The 21,058-nt window shown below is 42.9% G+C and overlaps 1 protein-coding gene across 1 annotated transcript in view; it reads left to right on the top strand.

Annotated features, from left to right (window-relative positions):
- Window positions 1-684: 684 nt before the first annotated feature.
- Window positions 685-21,058, top strand: part of LOC308364473 (voltage-gated inwardly rectifying potassium channel KCNH2-like) — a gene marked incomplete at both ends in the record, with an annotated part of 43,156 nt that continues 22,782 nt past the window's right edge. The window contains 5 exons of the mRNA XM_080837607.1: window positions 685-760; window positions 1,284-1,514; window positions 13,671-13,838; window positions 14,733-15,233; window positions 16,321-16,523. Of these exons, the coding sequence (XP_080693733.1) occupies window positions 685-760; window positions 1,284-1,514; window positions 13,671-13,838; window positions 14,733-15,233; window positions 16,321-16,523 (1,179 nt within the window). The remainder of the gene's footprint in view (window positions 761-1,283; window positions 1,515-13,670; window positions 13,839-14,732; window positions 15,234-16,320; window positions 16,524-21,058) is intronic.

Genomic DNA, 21,058 nt, shown 5'->3' with positions numbered 1-21,058 from the left:
GAAGGATATAGGCCTATAAAACGTTTAAACAAGACAAGATTTCAAACCAAAGTTTTAATAACTGGTTGAATAATTAGCACCCAACTTTAAATTTGAATAGAGGAATTTCATAATATTGTATTTATATGTTCTTGGAGCTGTTTTTATCTCTCTCTCTCGCTCTCTTTCTCTCTCCTGCCGCCGACCCCTCCCCTCTCCTCCCCTCCCCTCCCAAGCTCACGTTCCATGTTGCTCTACGTATGTCTTCGCACGCGCGTACGACGCATCTGACTTTCCCCTGCTTGTTCGAACCCCCACCGCTAGCAAAGGCATTTGAAGATGCTTCGTGGCTTTTATGCATGACTTTATGCAGCTTGAAATGACAACGGATCGCTGCATCGCTCTCTCCCCTTTAAGTTTGAGTAACACATTGTTTCCATTTGAAGAACTGGGACTTTCGGTACTGTTCATTGCAGGTGTATCACAGAAGAAACAGCTTCAAGTTCAATTTACCGGCGAATTCAAGTTTTAAGATCTGAGCTGATAAGCAACAGCAATAGTACCATAGCGCTGCAGTTATGGATATTGTATGTAGTTTTTACATTCAACGACTAAGGATAGAGCATTAATCCATTTAGTATAGGCTTATACCCGAAGTATATCTTAGATAGTTGAAAGTTTCTTTTGAACGTTTAATGTGAAAGGATGCCTGTTCGACGGGGACACGTTGCGCCTCAGAATACTTTCGTGGATACAATAATCCGTACATTTGAAGGCCAAAGTGAGTATTTTTAAATTACAAATGTACATATTTAGACGATGGACTTTAAGAGAGAAAACTCGGGCAAAGTTTGCGCATTGTTTTGGATCGATTCAAAATCGTAATCTTGGATTATCTAGACAAAATAAAAGATAAAACATTAATTAAGAATCAGTGTCTTATTGTAATTTTAACAGAGTAGTAAAGAAAGAAAATGTGTTACTTTGTTGAGAAAAATCAGGTGACATAAAGCAAATCCTTGCCTTATAAAAGAGCAATCTTTATCCATGCAACACTCTATGCCAAAGTAAGTTCTTATAGAACAACTATCATAATGAAACAAATATTTTCTGGACATGAATTCTACCACAATGAAAAGCAATAATTGAAGTGTTGATTTGACCACTTAATTGAAAAATAAATAAACACATGTCCACACTGATCATTGTTGTTATCCCAGCTCGTATGTGCATAGACATGTGGGCTTGTTTGGGTGCCAGATGTTGTCTTTCTGATATTGCTCCTGCCTTTTGTTTTTACGTAGATCGCAAATTTATCATTGCCAACGCTCGGGTGGAGAACTGCGCTATCATCTTCTGCAATGACGGCTTCTGTGGCATGTGCGGCTACACCCGTTCCGAGGTGATGCAAAAGCCGTGCACCTGCAGCTTCCTGTACGGCCCGCACACAGGGCGGCCGGCCGTGGCACAGATGGCCAAAGCTCTACTAGGTTCGGAGGAGAGAAAGGTGGAGATCTCACTGTACAGGAAAGACGGTGAGACGTGTTCTGGGTGTTTAAACTGTGTGTCATAGTACTTTTCATCAAATGTGTTTTGTCTAACAGTTTTCTCATATTCCATTGCATTTAGTGGAGCTAGTGACACACGTGATGCAGTCTGTCAGATCTGTGTTCATGAGCAGAATTTAAAACTATATGACCTCTGTCTATTCTCATGCTCTGTTATGGTGTGCGTTCCTTCTTCAGTGCGGATAGCCCTCCACCATGTTGCTTCTGTATCCTGAGCCTCACTTTCCCCTCATGCCCTTTTAAACGAGGCCTTCCATTAGACGTGGGGGATTACAGACCAGGTGCCATCCTAATTATGGCTACCGCTACTGATCCCTATTTTAGGAATCAGCTTGTCTGGATGATGTATTGATTTTCAGGACAGGTGGGAGAGTGAGAATAAGAACAATAGAAGCAGAAGACAGAGTCGTGATTGCTTGAAGGACGATTACTCATAACGCTGTTCAAATCCCAGAGCTAACCGCTGGATTTTCCTATGGTTGCATAAGAACTAACACAGAGTCCTTTAATATAGAATATGCGTGGAGCAGTGTATAGAGCAGGGTTGCCCAAATTCTTTCTTGTCAGGGGCCAAATATAAATCGGAGGCGAGGGCCGAGGGGCCGAAACCAAAGGTTCATGTTAGGTCATGCCTCATTACATCGAAATGTGTTGCATATTTGTGCAAAATTAACATTAACATTAACATTAATAGTACTATACATACCTGCAAACTCAGGAGGCTGAAAAGGGTGACAAACCAACCCTGTGTAGGGGGGTCTGGGGGAATCCCCCCCCCCATAAGATTTTTGTGATTTTAACATGTACATTAAGCACTCTGGTATTCTCAAAGAAAAAGATAAAGGGAAAAGACCTAATTTGCTTCAGTTAACACATTTATTAACATATCATCCGTGAAAGAGAAAAATACAACTGTTAAGTGTTAGCTGAGCCCTGGAGACAAGCACCTCAATTGCATTTGACTCCACAAGCAACCATCACAAACATATGTAAAGCCAACCCGAACAGGTGAAACTTGTAGCGAGAGATCATCATGCCTCGACCTCAACTGAAGGACAGACTGCCCCATCTCAGATAGTGTATCTTAAGTCACCACTACTGACTACTGTTTGTTTTCAACCCCCCCCCCCTTTACCCATCTAAAACAATGTTAAAACTTAGGCAGTAAACTGCAACCAGTCTGAGTTAAATAGGACGTCAAGACAGAGGCCCTGTTCAAAATGGGTTAAAATGCTGTCTAACGAATGGCGTTCTGATTCTGATTCTGAAAAATCAAGCGCGGGCTCCACAAAGAATTCCAAAACAGACACTTTAAAATAAAACCTTCAAGGCCTTTTGTTTAGGGACGAACGTGGAAATATATATATATTTTCAAGGGGGTGAACTGGGAATTAAAAGTAGCACGAATACGCAAATGACTCCAAGGGCAAGGTTGATCTGGTAAGCTGGAGAGCAAAGAGTAGCAGTAATTAAACGGCCCATAATCCTACCCCCATCCCACACCCTCTGCGGAAGCATTGTTTGTTATAAGGGCACTGTTACTTTTTATTATCTCAGGCCCAGAGAGGCTTCCTCAGCCAGAAGTCAAAGTGACAGAGTGACCTCTTTCATTGATCCCTGGGTGAGCTCTTTATAGGAGTACACAGGAGAAGGCTAGCTTGAGAGAATAATTGCTCTTTCAATCAATATTTATTTTTGTAATGATAGTGAGAACCTAAAGCATTCAAATAACGAAGCTGCCATTTGTATGCAACTCTGTGAGAGGAGGCAGGGTTAGGGTAAGAGAGAGTAATTTGGTGCGAGGGGTTAGAGGGTCTCAGCTTTGTATTGATTTTGTTCTGCAAGTCCTGAACAGCGTGCAGGTGCAACCAAACGCAACTGCAGTAAGCCTACACATGGACATTCATCCAGTCAGCTGATTCATGAAATCTCATACTTTTGTACCAAATGACTCTCTGTATTTAGAAGACATATTGTAGGTTTTCAATCAGATTTGCATAAATACATTTTTGGATGTTCCATATTTCAAACTACTTGTTTATTAAAACTTTTCATAGTTATTAATTTACTTCGATCATTATATCCTTTATTTTCCAGCAGATAAACAAGCTGTTGTAGTGTTTTTAGTGTATTTCCAGCAGTACGTTCTCCTTGTGAGGTGTATGTGGGACTGTTTCTTCAGATGGATTGGGTAGTAGGAGTGTCAGACAGTTTCAGTGGATTTCAGTGCATTTGTAAAACAGCAGTGGAGATGTCCATTCACAGTGAATCTCACCTGTGCTCATCATGCCCCCCCCCCCCCCCCCCCAGCCACACATAACTGTATTCCTTCACTTTCATCTTCCATTGAGTGTCCCACCACCCATGGAGACATAATCCGCTTAATTAAATCCCTAATTAATCAAATAACCCACAAATATGAACTTCCCATTTATACACTCAGCGTAGCTATAGTGTAAATTGAAGGACAGAATTAAAGATAAACATTTTTATGAATAACTCACTTTCTTAAAGTAAGCCAAAGTCACTCTCTCTAATATTACAGGAAATATGGGGCTAGAGAAGGTCATTGAGAATGTGACCTCTACTATAAGGTGAAATTCTGCCACTCACATAGTCATAAAGCTGTGGTGTTCGTCTGCCTACAGCATTTATGAATCCCAAGTTGATTTACTAGATACTACACTTCAATAATTCTTTGTATGACTTTGCCCCTTTCTACTTATTGTATTCTTATTATAGATATATTATTTATAAGCCGTATATTCACACTTGGACAGCCAATATACTGTGGCCACAAGTCATGCTGAGGAATACTAGCACTGCGAGAAAGAAATGCTTCATGATAGCAGATTAATCCACACTAGAGAGGTGCATAATTTCATTATGAATTAATGGATCAATGAGTCAACCTGTGCAGACCCACTGTTGTGGTAGATTTGCATTTGATACAGTAATGATCTGTTATTAAGTTATGAGTCTAGTGCAGGTTTTATAGACCCTCAAGCATGATTATCAAGCTGCTAACATCATTTACTATGCATCTTGTGGCTAGAGAATATTTGGTCTTGAATTTTAGCTGATTTTCTGTGCTCTGAGACTCCACTGTAGGAATGTGACTAAGGTGTCACGGATGTGATTCATGAATGAAGCTGAGATGTGTGGGGGTTGTGTAATAAATCTCCAACCCCTCTCTCTCTCCCCCCCGATAATGAAACCGTCTCCATAACATGGAGAAGGGCAGTCCGAATGAGACACAGTGCATTCAGCGACCCCTGCTTCGGTCAGTCAGGCACCTTGCTGTAGTCCGCCCCCTCATTATTACCCCGTAGTGTTTGTCAGCACATTTCTTTGCCATGACGTGTAGTGTCCATATGATACACCTTGGAATGCTATGATGGGGATGTGTTGTCCCATGTGCTGGTGCACAGTTGAGGCGAACACGCCATATTGTTGTTTAAAGCTGTTTGTTGTTTTTTTGGGACTCTCAGATATCAAGTCACAAGCATTGGGTTGAGATTAGCATCATAGAGAATTCCCATGGCTGGAAGAACATTAAGGGGGCGATACACCGCATGATCCACAGACAGCTCCCGCTCAGAGATTATTTTTTCAAAATTTCATTACAATGCCCTTGTTCTTCCTCCGGACTTACGCCAGCTTTATTTCCCCCCAAAGGCATCATTCCCTGACTCACTAAGGTCAACCACTTTCATATGTTGATGAAACAAGAGAACCAGTCTTCTGTCTTCGCAGCCTGAAGTGTTGATTATCTTTGGGGTGTTGGAATGTGAAAACTCCAATAAGTCAATACAGCCATTGCAAGGCACTATGCTAGACATTTTTTATTTATAAGTGTAGGGAGTAGAGACACAAATATTTTGCCTCAGTATTTTTGTGAGCTAATACAAACTGATGCCGGTACTGCAACACTGAACATGCCCTGTCTATTCCTGCTCTGCCTCTCCTGATTGATCTGATCTGGGCTTCTCTGAATAAGATGTCTCCCAACTCAGTCGATCGATGGCTTTATCCCAACTGTATACAGCATGAATTAGTTCACCCCCCCCATAAACATGAAGATATATTTCTAATATCCAATGATTCATTTCAAAATGAATACAAACCCAACATTTGAAATGATTAAACATAAACTTAATAACAACATACTAAGATGTGTTATTAAAAACCCTTGCTTAGATCCCTTGATTTAACTAGTTTACCCATTGGAATACTTCATTTAGAGCACTGATTATGTGCATGTTTGGCTTGGTAGCTGGCCATGGTCCGGGGATGCCTATAGCAGAAAATGCATGTGTGTGTGATGTCCGCTGACACTCCCTATGGATAATGGGTAATGTGAGCTTAAAGCTACTAATGAAATGGAGGAGAATGGGGAGGAGGGTGGAAGCTGTGAAACGCTAGTAAGTATGTCCTTCTTGACTTACAAGTACTGCATTGAGCCTTCTGGACATTGACTGTACAAGTTTGCAACATACTGTCATGGCTATCCTGTTTCAGTCCTGAAGAATGACCACCTTGAGTGTCTCAATCGTTTAGGGGGAGTGCTGCTCTTCTTTCCCTTTTCAATTCCGTACAGGTGGTCAATAGGGTTGATATCATGTGGCATTCTTGACCACTGCAGCATTTTGACCTTTTTGCGCCTTTTTCTTGGCAGTACAATTGTGAATTATTGATGGCATCAACGAGGCCCAATTTCATCAGGACTCAAAATTGAATTTAAAGTCACTCTGATTTAATCTAAAAAGATTCAGAAAATAAGTTGCATTAAACTATCCGGATATAGAAGGCTAAACAGGCTTTTTTGTGCCTTGGCTTCGGCAGCACTCATCATGATCTGAAAGCTTATTTTGATGACCTGGACATCTTGAGGGAGCTTGTCACAAGGCCATGTATTTATTTTACTTTTATGTCACTTTTTCTAGGGTGTTCTTACTTATAACAGTGATTTGCTAATCATTTGTTTCCCTTGTCCACTTTTGTGCAAAGAAATTATTCTCTGTGTCAGATTTCCTGTTGCTCACATGTATGGAAGTACACATGGAGCCATGGACTTGGATTCCAAACTTGCACACCCTAAAAAGAAAACTTATCTCAACTAAGCACGTTAAACCACAAAAAATATCCCACAGGATCAAGTGGCCTTGGAACAAAAGGTAAAGATGGCAATCAGAGTCCAGGGCCACCCCTGGGTGGGGAAGGAGATACTGTGTAGCAGATAACACCACTATGCCTAAGTAAGAAACTAAATAATTCACTGAAGTAATGGTGGCAGAAATCCTTCTATGGAATTGCAATGCATAGAGTGTTTTTTTTTTTTCATTCTATAGGGAAGCATTTGGCATTTCTCCATTAAGAAATTGGTCAGAAGGATTTTTACGTATTAGTCAGATCTCTGTCGGTAAAGATTGCATTTTTCGGATGCGCTTAAAAGTGATGGTGGTATTAGTTCCAACTTCAAAAAAAATCTGCACTGCTCAACACTGTATTGTTTGTAGCCTACCTCTTAATTTCATGAAGTATCCTATTTTTCTATGTAACACACTAAACACACTCTTAAAACCAGAAGACAAACACAAGAGGACAAATGATTTTTCCATACAGTGATGATATCCTGAAAATACAGCCTTGCAAAATTACTCCACAGTACATATCCAAATCATTTGAACATGGCCACCTCTGTGCCAACTGCTCTCTGCAGTGCTCCTGCGGGTCGGCCACCTATGAGCCCTGAGATGCGTGTGTCACCTGATCTTGGGATTTGTGGGGAAAGGGGAGAATGCAGAGGAGAGTCTCCCTAAGCCTGCTGAGGTGTCAGTGAACGGAGAGTTCTAGAAAATAGAGGATGACCCTCATCATCTGTCATAATATTCTGTTAATGACGTCCTTGGCTATAATTAACTGGAGTAATGACTGGAGTCATTTCAGGGGAGTTAATAATTCAACTGTCCGTTTTTCTTCCCTGACCATTCACCAGGTCTACGCAAGCACACATAATATCCAGAGAATGGGAACCTAATGCTAGTTTTTTATTCCACGTCATGGGAAATAATAGGCATTTAAATTTAAAATGGGTCCTGCGTGGTTCACTCTAAATCAGATGTAAGTGTAGCAGGTATTTCAGTCAGATGTCTTAAGAGGCTCGTTGTCTTTAAGAGATCCCATTTTAGTACAAAAAAATAGTAGGCTATCGACTTTTTATGTTGGCATGGTCAATGTGGAGATTAGACTCAGGATTTGTTCTCCAGGGTGATGATCAGCTTTGCTTAATTGATGCGGCAGAAACTAGTTTCAGACGTGTAAGACTGTCAAGATTTTGTGGCTAATTCTGGGTGGGAACGTCAACACTTTATTTCGTTATTCAATCCGAGTTAGCTAGATGTAGTGCCGGAGTAGGCATCCATCAAGCTGCTTGATGAAGCCAACTGGAGCGAAAATCTGTCTATTCAGAATAGACCACTAAGCCATGTGTCTACCTTCAGCAAAACATAGTGCACAACAGCACATCCACTTGACTTGAAGCTTGATACTTACGGAATTCTACAACGCACAGCACTAACTAACATAAACTGTAACTAGTTATAAGGCTACAGAGAAAACACACTTAAACAATGACATAAAAGAATATCCACAGATATTGATCTGGAGGCTGTGAACTAAAATAATGAAAAGCAGGAAGAACAGACATGGAGCCTGACAGCGCCTTAATTAATGTTCAGAGGCTTCTGGCGCCATTTTAATGTATAAATCTACCTGTTTGGGGGGCAAGCATGTAGCACCCTAGTCTGCAGAGGCTTTTTTTTTTTTTTTTTTAAATACTTCAACGTGGTCGTCATTTGGCCCAAAAAAGAGCTTCGGTTTACTCAGGTGCAAGTTGTGAGGGTCAAGGATTATGAATTTGTTAAAAGTTGTGGATTTTCATTAGTTATTATATTGTAATTATTGGTGGGTGAGCGGAGCTCGTCTACTGTGCTGCCATCTTGCTCGGCGTACCCACGTGACTCCTCCTGCAGAGGCGTTTTGGCCCCAGTGCCCTTAATGTGATTGTGGACAATGGATATTTGATTTTTAGGGGGTTACAGGGTGATTCATCTGAGATGCAAGTATTAAAACTGAATGGATCCCCTGGTAGCCTTATACCACTCTCTTCGCAAAGCAGCTATAATTATTTTTTATTTCTGTTCACTCAAGCAGAAATCTTTATACAGGATGAGTTCCCTATATACACCTTAATATTGATGTTTGTGTTTTTGTATTTAGCACTGCATAATATGGGGTAATTATCCTCTGCAGACTGATTATAATCTGTTACCTAGGCCATTGACGAGTAATTTACTCCTCTAGCCGGAGGTTCTCTAGAGTCGTTACTAAACACTAATCACTCACTGCCATCACTTTCTCCCTTTCTGCTCACTTCTCTCTCTCTCCCTCTCTCTCTCTCTCTCTCTCTCTCTCTCTCTCTCACTCTCACTCACTGCCTTCACTTTCTCCCTTTCTGCTCACTTCTCTCTCTCTCCCTCTCTCTCTCTCTCTCTCTCTCTCACTCACTGCCTTCACTTTCTCCTTTTCTGCTCACTTCTCTCTCTCTCCCTCTCTCTCTCTCTCTCTCTCTCTCTCTCTCACTCTCACTCACTGCCATCACTTTCTCCTTTTCTGCTCACTTTGTTTCACAGGACAGTAGATTGACTTGTTATATATAACATGTGATGTCGTGCATGCATTTTTTTCCACCAGAGAATGTAAAAAAATGTGTAAGAAAGCCTAAAACAGCAGGGTTGAATGAAAATGGGATGTTTAAATCCCACCCTTAATATCAGTTTCTGTGATGCATATGTAATCCCTTTACAGGGCTTCATCTGTATTTGATACTTATAGCTGGTTCTGTCCTCGGCATGCAAAGCCATAAAGGACCAATACAATAGAGTTACAGATACAAGCAAGATGGTTCCTCCAACTTTGTGAAAATGAAAATAATCCTTATCACAAAGTAGAGCAAAAGTCTCAATTCAGCAGAAAACTGTGTTGAAATATGTTAATTGTAAATATCCTTACATTTTGGGGCAAGAGCAAGTAGCTCCCTTTCTCTGGCCGCCATGAAGCTTTTTTGTAATATACGGACAGTGGGAAGGCATATGCAACCTAGGGTAGAAAAGCGGTTGCATTTGCAACCTCTACACTGTTTCTTTGCCTCAAAGCTTCCTCAGCATGCAGTGTGTCACAAGGGGTGTCACAATCACAGTATTGTGAAAAAGGAAAATGCTGATTATCAGATTGAACATGATTGATATTGGTATTGGGTTTTAAGACTCTCAGATGACCCACACAAAAACACAAACATAATAAGCTGGTACAATGTAATTTACATTGAACTGCTGGGTCTTGCGTGAGCACACCTAAACACTTCACCAGAACACCAGCCCGGGCTCATAGGGCCTTACTCAGCATCCAACTCCTAAATATTAATGTTAAACTTGCTATTGGGATTAGGAATATAAAAATTACCTAAAAACTTGAAGTGAATTAAATATTAAGTATGTTCTTTATGTGAGTGTCTCTGTGCTTGGGTTTGTCATTATTAGGTGTTATCTCTTGACGGTCTTAAACCTTTTTTCAGTTTGATCATCCCTCCAGCAGATGTCAACAAAGTGACTATAATTTAAATGAATGATGCTCATAACCGTGTCTGTTATTTTATGGCATGGAGCACACTCCATTTGGATCGGTCATTTATGTTGAGTGTTTCATGTTCCTCCGGTTAGATGCTAGGATTATGTATGCAATGCATGACAACAATATACAGGCAGAGCATGCGTAGCCTCGCGAGGCCCCCCCCTCATCTGCCAGTGGAGGGCTGTGGCCAGACCTCATGCGTAGCCTCGCGAGGCCCCCCCCTCATCTGCCAGTGGAGGGCTGTGGCCAGACCTCACCCTTCTGTACACTGTGGGGCAGGTGTGCCAAGATTCAGAGTGTGGCCCAAGGTGACAACACACAGTGTTTCAAACTTACATGTAAACATACTGCGTCCAGTCTCTAAAAATATACATAACTTTACTATTATACTAAGTTCACATCGCTAGAACATTTAATCAAAAAGCATTTCTATATGTCATTTGATATTTAATCTCTTTCCAGTTTAGAACAAATAAAAAAAGTTTGATACCAAATGAAGGGTTCTTAATTATCATTGAGGAGTCTTACTATATTTCTAGGGGAAATTAAAATGAGTGTGTTATTCCACTGAATGAAATATCTTTAATGCAAAATGTTCTCAAGGATTTATGGTCCTAAGCCTTTCACAGCAGCATAATTTTGGGACATTCCATATCAATAGCATATGCAAAGAAACATTACAGGAAACCAATTTAAATAGTGAATGAAATTATTCTCATACAACTTTTCCAGGCTTCGAAAACCATGTGGTCCATTATGTGTTGAATTTGCCTTTTTTTTCAGTGTAATATATCATTACATAACATAGGGAGAAAATGAATTCCCATACAAATTAGTGGAGAAGCATGCTTCATTCTAAGACAAGGTTGCATTGTAAGTGTTTCAAACATACATGTAAGCATATATATAACTTTACTATTGTAATGTTCACATCGCTAGAACATTTAATCAAAAAAGTAAACTTTCGAATGCCAGCCACATGAGCAATTAAGTGTAGTGGAAGCATTATTCCTTTTGAACTTAGAGTAATTCTTCATAATAAAGTGTGCTAATAAACCATTACACCGAGGCATTAGATAACATTAGTAGTTGACTTACAAATAATTGATGAGACGCTTGTAAATGCATAATTCATGCATAATGGTAGGCCCATAATCAATAAAGATGCCAAAAAACTCATGTTAACTTATATATGTATAGTTTATTATTTAGAAAAATAATAATAAATGCCATGTAACACAGTTAGATGAACTGTATTTACTAGGACTTTTTATCAGGTTATTTAGATTTCTGCAGCCCCAGTCTAAAGTGGATACTTTGTATACTTAAATGATGCATTCAGTGATCTCAGGTTCAAATTCAGTACTGTATTAAAGACAGAGATTCAGTGAAGCAAGCCCATCAGATCTGAGTTGTTTGAATTTAATATCATCCAGGACTTCAGAAACTATAACAGGTTGAAGGCAGAAGCTGTTGGTGATGGTGAATATTGGGTGATTAAGTCGGAGTGAAAGATGTGTAAGTGTTATGGGCAGCTGCATCAAAAACTAGATGACTTCAGGAAATGGTGGTTGAAAAACATGGCTAAGAGTTGTTTACCAGAGACAACAATGTTGCCACATTTCAGAGAGGTGGGTAGATGAGGAGAGGCAAGTTTCTTCTCCAAGGACTTGACTGTTATCCAGAACTTTTTGGTGTTGGCTCCACAACCTGGAAGTTTGTTCTTTAGCCAGTAGGGGGGAGAGCTGAGGTCCCCAGAACGGCTGTTTAACAGAGGCTGGTCTGTGGCAACGGAGAGATTGAACAGGAACAGTTCCAGTTGCTTGGGCACTGTCTTAGTGTGACAGAACATTGAAAATGGTCTTTTACAAATATAGCCACGCCACCTTCCTTGGTGGATCTATCCTGACAAAAGACATTGTAACCCGATATTTGAATGTCTAGATTTCAGACACTTTTCTTTAGCCACGAATCACGATTCAGAGACAGTCGGAGCATCAGAGTTAGCAGTGTTTGCCCATGATTTGAAATAATCAGGTTTTGGCAACAAACTACGGATGTTGACAAGTTACATTTTTTAATATAGTTTGTATTTTATTTTATGGTTATTCATTGGCAATTGATGTTTGTTCATCATTTATATACTAAAATAATGTATAAAAAGTATCCACTTTAGACTGTGGGGCTGCAGAAAATCTCAATAAACTTGTAAAAAAGGCATAGTAAATACATTAGTTATTCATCTTACTGAGTTCTATGGCATTTCTTATTATCTTTATAAATAAGTACCTATACATTTATACGCTAATATGATTTTTTAACATCTTTATTGATTATAAGCCTGTGTGTTATGCATTTACAAAATGTTTGTGTCTTATAATCTATTTGTAAGTAATCTACTAATGTTGTCTAATGTCTTGTGAGGGCCTCTACATATCTATTGAACCATTTGATGATACCATGTAAATGGTTTACTAACATACCTTATCATTATGCATTAGCAAATTTAGAACAAGAGCCGAATGCAAACTCTGAATTTGTGTGATGGACTGTACAGTTGCCAATAACATGAAAGGATCTTCTTTAGTCTGATGAGTGTTGTGTAGTGGTGCGACAGGCCCAAGGATGACACGAGTAGGGGTTAGGGGACATTCAGCAGCAGATGGTCCAGCAGTTCCTGTCTGTTTCCTGGCACTGAGGCAGATGCTGCTGGTATCAGTGGACTGTATTAAATCGGCATCCAGCACTCTAATCCCAGAGACGATGCAGATTGTTTCCTGTCCCACGCGTGTCCTATCTGGCCTTGAGGGCGACGCGCTGCCAGAGCCAGAGCTAGGGGGAGAGACATCCTGGCTGGGCTGGCAGGAGACAGGCCAGGAGGTGGGGACGTGTCAACACTCACAGTGCACAGCCAGACATTCAGTTAAACAGACACGCCAGATCTAACATGGCTGATCTTAAAAACCTTAAATGGAATTACTCACACTGGAGCATTTTTTTGCTACATTGTTATGTGATTGATTATAGATTAAAAGGATCATTTGGTTTATTTGTTTATTTGTGTTTATTCCAAACAATGAAACCATGACCTGTGACATAACTGAAGTGTATATATCAGATGTTTAAAGGGTGAAACCGGATTGCCCTTGACATTAAGAAAGTGTGTAACATATTCATTGAGACGGATGTGCTGCTTCCTGTTGTGTGTCTCCCTCTAGTGGAGATGTAGAAACATTTTCATTGTAAACACATCAGTGGTACGTGTCAGAAATTTACATCAACCGTGTTGCTTCAACAGCCAGTCCACTCTGGAAAAATCTGGAGATGGAATCTCTATGGAAATGGTGTCCATGGTGTAACATTCATTTAAGGTGAGGGATTTGAATGTCCTGCCTAAACACAGGTGTGCATTTGTGTGCCCTCTCCAAACAGGTGTGTGTTTTCCCTGCTTCGTGGATGTGGTACCAGTGAAGAATGAAGATGGCCTGGTGATCATGTTCATCCTGAATTTTGACCTTGTGGACCAGCGTGACTGCCCAGTGACCTCTTTTCCCAACAGAGAGCTCAACCACAAACTGCACATCCCCTGGCTCTCCATTGGTACTGCAGGCTACTGTTTAAACTGTCTGGTTGTCATGACTGCTGGCTTATTTGACAGTAAAATGTTATTTACGTGAATCAAGACTGATTGGTTACAGAGCATGTCTGACAAGTCAGCCTTAATCAACGGGTCATTCTGACCGTAGATTAAGATCTTCCGTAGATTTTTGTGTATCTTATGTTTTCTTTCTCTCTCTTTCTTTCCCTCATTTCTCTGTCTTTCTCTCCTTCTCTTCTCTCTCTTTCTCTCCTCCTTTTCTCTCTCTTTCTTTCCCTCATTTCTCTCTCTTTCTCTCCATCTTTTCTCTCTCTTTCTCTCCTCCTTTTCTCTCTCTTTCTCTCCTTCTTTTCTCTGTCTTTCTCTCCTTCTTTTCTCTCTCTTTCTCTCCTTCTTTTCTCTCTCTTTCTTTCCTCCTTTTCTCTCTCTTTCTCTCCTTCTTTTCTCTCTCTTTCTTTCCTCCTTTTCTCTCTCTTTCTCTCCTTCTTTTCTCTGTCTTTCTCTCCTTCTTTTCTCTCTCTTTCTCTCCTTCTTTTCTCTCTCTTTCTTTCCTCCTTTTCACTCTCTTTCTCTCCTTCTTTTCTCTCTCTTTCTCTCCTTCTTTTCACTCTCTTTCTCTCCATCTTTTCTCTCTCTTTCTCTCCTTCTTTTCTCTCTCTTTCTCTCCTTCTTTTCTCTGTCTTTCTCTCCTTCTTTTCTCTCTCTTTCTCTCCTTCTTTTCTCTCTCTTTCTTTCCTCCTTTTCACTCTCTTTCTCTCCTTCTTTTCTCTCTCTTTCTCTCCTTCTTTTCACTCTCTTTCTCTCCATCGTTTCTCTCTCTTTCTCTCCTTCTTTTCTCTCTCTTTCTCTCCTTCTTTTCTCTCTCTTTCTCTCCTTCTCTTCTTGATTCTGTTAAGCACGTCGGCACCGGTTCAGGCTGCCGCTGCCTCTGCTGCGCTCTCTGAGCAGAAGGCACTCGCTGCAGGACGACACGGAGTTCGGCCTCCCCTCCATGGGCCACGAGTCGGTGACCCTGGACAAGCTCATCTCCCTTCCAGAGCATCGGGAGCTGGGGGCTCCTCCACCGCCTTTGCTCTCGTGGGACGAGACACCCCAGAGTGCCTCCAGAACCCCCCAGCAGCATCATCATCATCATCATCAGCTGCCGCAGCCACACTCCCCAGCCCTGCGCAAACCGCTCTCCCAGGGCCTCTCCCAGGGCCTCTCCCAGGGCCTCTCCCAGGGCCGCTCCCAGTCCTCCCCGAGACTGCACTCCCTGCGGCCTGAGGACCTGGCCGCCTCCAGCTGCAGCCTGAGCCACAGCCACTCTTGTGAAAGCCTGTGCAGCTTGCAGCCCACCGCCTCGCCCCGCCACCGTGCCTGGGAAGGCCGACTGCCCTCACGGCCCAGCAGCACAGGTCAGAGGCCGCCACCACCACCACCGCATCTTAGTAGGGGGGGGTCACAGCTCAGATACCTCTCACCACCACCACCGCTGCATCTTAGTAAGGAGGGGGGTCACATCAGATACCTCTCACCACCACCACCGCCGCATCTTAGTAACGGGGGGGTCACAGCTCAGATACATCTCACCACCACCACCGCCGCATCTTAGTAACGGGGGGGTCACAGCTCAGATACCTCCCAATTCATGTGTAGACCTATAGAAGTCAGATAGGAGATTGGCATGAGCGTCTTATACCTCAGTATGCGTGTTCATAGACGTTTCGCCTGCTGCATAAAATCCAAGGCTGATGCCAAAAATATAATGTATTAAACTGAACTGAAAAAAAAAACTTTGTCTAAAAAGGTGTAAGGACCTAAATAGAACAAACAAAGGGACAAATGCTTCAGGCTTAGCCCGAAACATAGACATATAGAAGGAACTACGTACACACAGGCAAGCCTGACACTCCTTTCAGGTATGGAGCTGGGAAAGGTCTTGGTAGAGATGTGGGTATCCGTGGGAGATGAGTAACGCAGTGGGATGATAACAGGGATGCTGTCTGTAGAGATGGGACAGTGGAGAGAGAGAGAGAGAGAGAGAGAGGGAGAGAGAGAGAGAGAGAGAGAGAGAGAGAGAGAGAGAGAGAGAGTGAGAGAGAGAGAGAGAGAGAGAGAGAGTCAGATCGTGAGAAAGAGTTAACTTTGAAATTGGAATCCACCCCCTGAGATCTCCACCCTACACATCAGCATCCTTCTCTTCTTTTTGTGTGCTGGTGTTTTCCGGTTGAAGTGCAAAGCGCCTCCCACACAGCTTATATAGATGACGCAGCCCGGAGAGACAGAGAGCAAAGCAGCATGTTTAGCGAGTGCGTTGAGACTCACACACACAGGGAAAGTGAAAAATAGAGGAGGTAGAGAGAGAATCAGAGAAAGTTTTTTTTATTTGATTTGTGTGGCAAAGAGGTACTTGTCATGTGCCGCAAATAACTTCTCTCTCTCACTGTCTCTCACTCTCTCACTCTCTCACTCTCACTGTATCACACTCTCTCGCTCATTCAGGTACTGTGATCAATAAAGCCGGCATGCAGAACTCCACCTCAGACTCCGACCTGATCCGCTGCCGCTCCTTCAGCAAAAGCCAACAAAGCTTCGGCGACTCCAAGCAGGACCCCTGCGCCAACCTCCCGCCCAGCGAGATTGACCTCATCGCCCCCTGCAAGCTCATAGACCGCACCCACAACGTGACCGAGAAGTTCACCCAGGTGAGTGGGAAATGAGGCGTGTGATTGGCTGCAAACACTACCGCTGTGTGGTGTAGTTTGAGTCAGTGGGAGATGGGGGTAGACTGTGGCGTGGCTATGAACAATCAGCAGGTTGATGTTGATTGTGATTGTGAAGTGATTGGGGACGGTCATTGTTTGTTCTTTGGTGGTCCAGGGGGCAGAACGAGAAAAAAAAATGTCTTTTCTCAGTGGCTATTCTCCTCAACCGTTTCCCTTTCTAACTCACAAACGGCTGCTTCAGTTATACAGTATCACCAAACCCTAATCTGTGAAAGCACTTCTTTTCACAAATCCTACCACTGTGCAGAAATGTGGGCCAGCTGTTTTGCCCATGCCTTTTTGTTACGGTGTTTACCACAATATTAGGTCAAGGTTGTGCCTGGTGGGCCTGCAGGGCTTCATGCCAACTGGGTACAGTCCAGCCTATAGTCCAGCCACAGACACCCTGCAGGGGCAGAATACTCCCCTTTAGGGTAGGGCACACTGGTGTCAGGAGATCACATGCCATCTCAGTGACTTGCCTCCTCTGAGTGGATGATTACCAGCAACATCATGCCAGCGGGATCAATAACTATAGCCCATTTATCATTACTGTTGCAGATTTAACTCGCCATTATAGAGGACCACTGTTGTTCCCTTAGGGGGTTTACTGTGAAAACATGCAGGTCACTCCACTTACTGCACTGGGTGACCAGACAATGAGTGACATATAATGTGTCTCTGTGTCACCTACTGTGCTGAGTGATATGTTATCTTTGCATGTTTGTCTTTCAACCTTATCACTTCTCGGAGGTGTTCTTTTCGGAAACTCATAATGCTTATCACTAGCCTGACGATGTCATACTCATAATTCTAGTCAGAATATGAGTCTGAGACCGAACCATTGGGCTGTGATTATGGGGCGTGTTTCAACGAACCAGGAAAGAAAATTCCTCTTTGCTGAATTGGATACCTAGAACCAATCAGAGCAACGTAGTATTATTACCATCTGATAGATTAAACTTTTACCTGATCCCGTAGGAAGGACGGCAAAAACATCTTTTCAATCGACAAATGCCTTGATCGCGTTTCTCTGTTCCTCTTTCAAAATGAATGCACTGTCAATATCTGTTGAGATATGCCTGCTCACGTTACTTAATTAGCACTCAAGGCTAGAAGCTACCATTTGTTTCAATGTTTTTTTTGTCTACGCGTTAGCATAACCGATCAATAATGGTCTAGAGTGCTTCAGTTAAGACCTACAATCTTTGCCAACACTCGTTTTGCGTATACACAACTAACCGAGTCAATGTAGACATAAAAAAAAGTCGTGTAGATAGCTTAAATCATATAAAATATGTCCCACTAAGCTCGCGAGACGGCGCCATCTTTGTCCGATGTATAGGCTATTCTATCTATATCTGTCCATCAACGTATAAAGCCCGCCCTTACAATTTTATTGGTCAGATCACTTTTCGGTGGGCTTGAATCCCTCCCAACTAGCTCGACTCCAGACTGAATCTCCCAGACCAAAAATGTTGTGGGCGGAGTTCAGGCTGGTATCCAGGCTAGCTTATCACTTCTCAGAGATGTTCTTTCGGAAACTCATATTACTCTTGCACTGCTGGTTCTGGCAATTTGAGTGGCCATTTCTGTTTCCTAGCCATTTTACCGTATTCTGAGAGCAAAAGAGGATGGTGAGACAGAGACAAACGGCCTTTCTGGGGACCTTAGCTCTCCCCCTGCTGACTGTTGTCTCGGTGAAGATGTAACTCCTGGTGAACGTTAGAGTGAGTGTGATTGACTGAGGTGTAGCTCCGAGGCATGGGGCCGTTGATTGATTCCCTGCGGAGTGCAGCACAACTGTGCAGAGGAGAGGAAGCACGGCGAATAATCGACCCGCAGAGTTACCAGCGTGTCCTTGAGAGACGCGCACACACACACTCACCCTTCCCTTGACACAGTACAACCTTGAGCTCACATCTCAGAGGAGCTTCTTCCAAAGCAGACACAAGGTTAAACTTTCATCTAGCTCTGCTTTCTGTTGCCATTTTACGTGGTCCCTTTTGAGCTTGGGTAAGACACTGCTATTCTATTATTGTGCAACCCTGGTTTACATATCCGTGGCCATTAAGCAAAAAGCGTTTAATCTCAGAGGAGAGAAAGCGTTTGAGTGAGTGTAATAACTCATTTTGCCTTCATTAATGTTAACATTAAGCAACAAAAGGGCACCTAGGCTCCTCTTGATGATGTACCTTCCAGCAGCATTTGCAATTCCAATATAGCCCACCTGCTTTTATTACTCTTAATGAGTCTGAATGGCTGAGTCAGGAGTTTCCTGTTGGGCATGCTTGCATACAGCAGGATGTCTCCAGCAAATACAGGGGGCCTTTCCAGACAATTCGAAATTAGAATAGAAGAACTATAAAAATGAGATAGCGCCGAGTTGAATTTAAACCCAGGTGTTTTAATAAAACATAACCACAAGGCTCCATGGCTACCAATTGTTCATAAGAGTTATGTCTATCTAATACTTGCTGAAAGGACAAAAAATTTTCACTGTACCACGTGGAGAACTCTTCCCTGTGTCGTGTCTCTTCAGTGTGTGAGCCTCACTGCCACCAGCTGCAGTGTTAGGTGAGTGTGTCATGGCCGGGTGGAGGAGAGCGAACAGGCACAGGGTCGCCGCTCGAGCTGATGGCCTCTCCCAGTTGGGTAGCGGTGCCTGAGGGGACCATGCTATTACTGAGAATGAGAATTGATGGGACATTCCAGTGGCTGTGATGCTTTGGGGAAAGACAGGGGACCTTCGAAAAGCTCTTCTCTCTGAGTCTGATGTGCAACCATTGTCCCATCCCACTCCCCACTCCCACCCACTCCCACCCACCCACTCACCCACTCACCCGCTCAGCCCTCCCCAGGGCCATGGCACAGTTCTACCCAACATCACCTCATTAATTACCGTCGTTCCCAGGGGACTGGGACACATGTGTCAACCTGCCCTTGTGTGCACATGTGTGTTTGTTTCTGTTTGTGTGTGGGAGTTTTCAGTCTGTTGACAACATTGACGTTCCCTAGTTTCCTTTTTGTTTACCTTTCTATCTTTTGTGTTACCAACATTTCTGCTGTCTGCATCTTTGTTGTCGCTATACCGCACGCACTGTATCGTGACCGCGTGCCGTTATCAAGGGCAAACGCCCAATAACTCATTCATTATGCAGGGCCCGGACAGAGAGGTGCCGACAGGGGCTGTCGTTGAGCTAATTGTGTGTATGGAGTTTATGTGCGTATGGGCCCTGCATGATGGGTAGAGCCTGGAGGTGGCATTGATGAAGTTTCGTGTAAACACTCGGCGGGCTTGTTAAGCTATTCTCTCTTCCGTCCTCCCTGCCTGATCCACCTGCGTAGCTGGAGGGGGATGACAGAGCCGCCATGATGCTGTCAAGGAGTCCTCGTGAAGCTCGCGGCTCTGATGGATCACTCGCTGCACACTGGGCCATATGGCCCGGGCTTCTGGCTTCAGCGTTAGTGATAGACATTTATTAACAGCCCTGCCAGATAGACAGAGGTCTGTTTGAAGTGATTCTCATTCTGGGGGGGGGGGGGGGGGCGTTTGTCAGGCCAGAGAGGGAGGAAAGACCTAGAGCAGGTTTTTTCCCGAAATGGCTGCCATGGCACTCTTAGGTCAGACCCACACTTCAGTCTGGAAGGCACAAGAAGCAACCACAAGCGAATGTGAGAAAGCCTCTCGCGACTGTATGTGGGATGAATTAACTGATCAGATTGTTTTTCTGGGGAAGCCCAAGTTATCTGAGAGAAGCCCCTGCGAGAAAATCCTCCCACTCTCTATTTTTCTCTTGTTCTCTCTTGTTCTCTCTCTCTCTCTCTCTCTCTCTCTCTCTCTCTCTCTCTCTCTCTCTCTCTCTCTCTCTCTCTCTCTCTCTGTTTTTATTGCTCGACTTCTGCTGAGGCTAGGAGAACTGCTGCTGGTGTGTATTGCTCATAACAGCTCGGATAGCTTGGCTCATGCCCTTTGTTTTCCGATTTTCCCCAGAGGGTCTGGCTCCAGCACAGATAGATCCATCAGATACAGACGAGGGCCCTGACAACCATGTTTTAAAAATACATGTTCTGTACGTATCTTTCTACTAAAGACTAGCTACCAGTAGGAGTGGATGGAATGGTTAAAGCTGTGATGACTAACCCACAACAGTGTAAAGTGGGCGCTCCCGCTGTGACTCCTTTCTTGAATCTCTCCGAAATTCGTTTTGGACGCTGTGGGAGGTTTAGGAGACAGGGTCATGACACCCATGGTTGCATTGGTGTGACAGAGCTAATATGTAGAGTCAGGAGATGAGTGGAAACGGTTTCTGGGGGACATGTTGAAGGTTACCATCAGCATTCATACACTTATTCAATGGGAAGGGAAATAATTGGAATCAGCAATGATGCGATAGTAGCGTCCATTTAGGAATTGGAAGCAAACTAGAAGTGATGCACATGTTTTTTTTTGTTTCCCTTTTAAATAATACATA

The sequence above is a fragment of the Sprattus sprattus genome, assembly GCF_963457725.1.
Source record: "Sprattus sprattus genome assembly, chromosome: 4".
Lineage (NCBI taxonomy): Eukaryota > Metazoa > Chordata > Actinopteri > Clupeiformes > Clupeidae > Sprattus > Sprattus sprattus.
The sequence above is the reverse complement of the archived record's forward strand: the minus strand, read 5'-3'. Positions and strand labels throughout refer to the sequence as shown.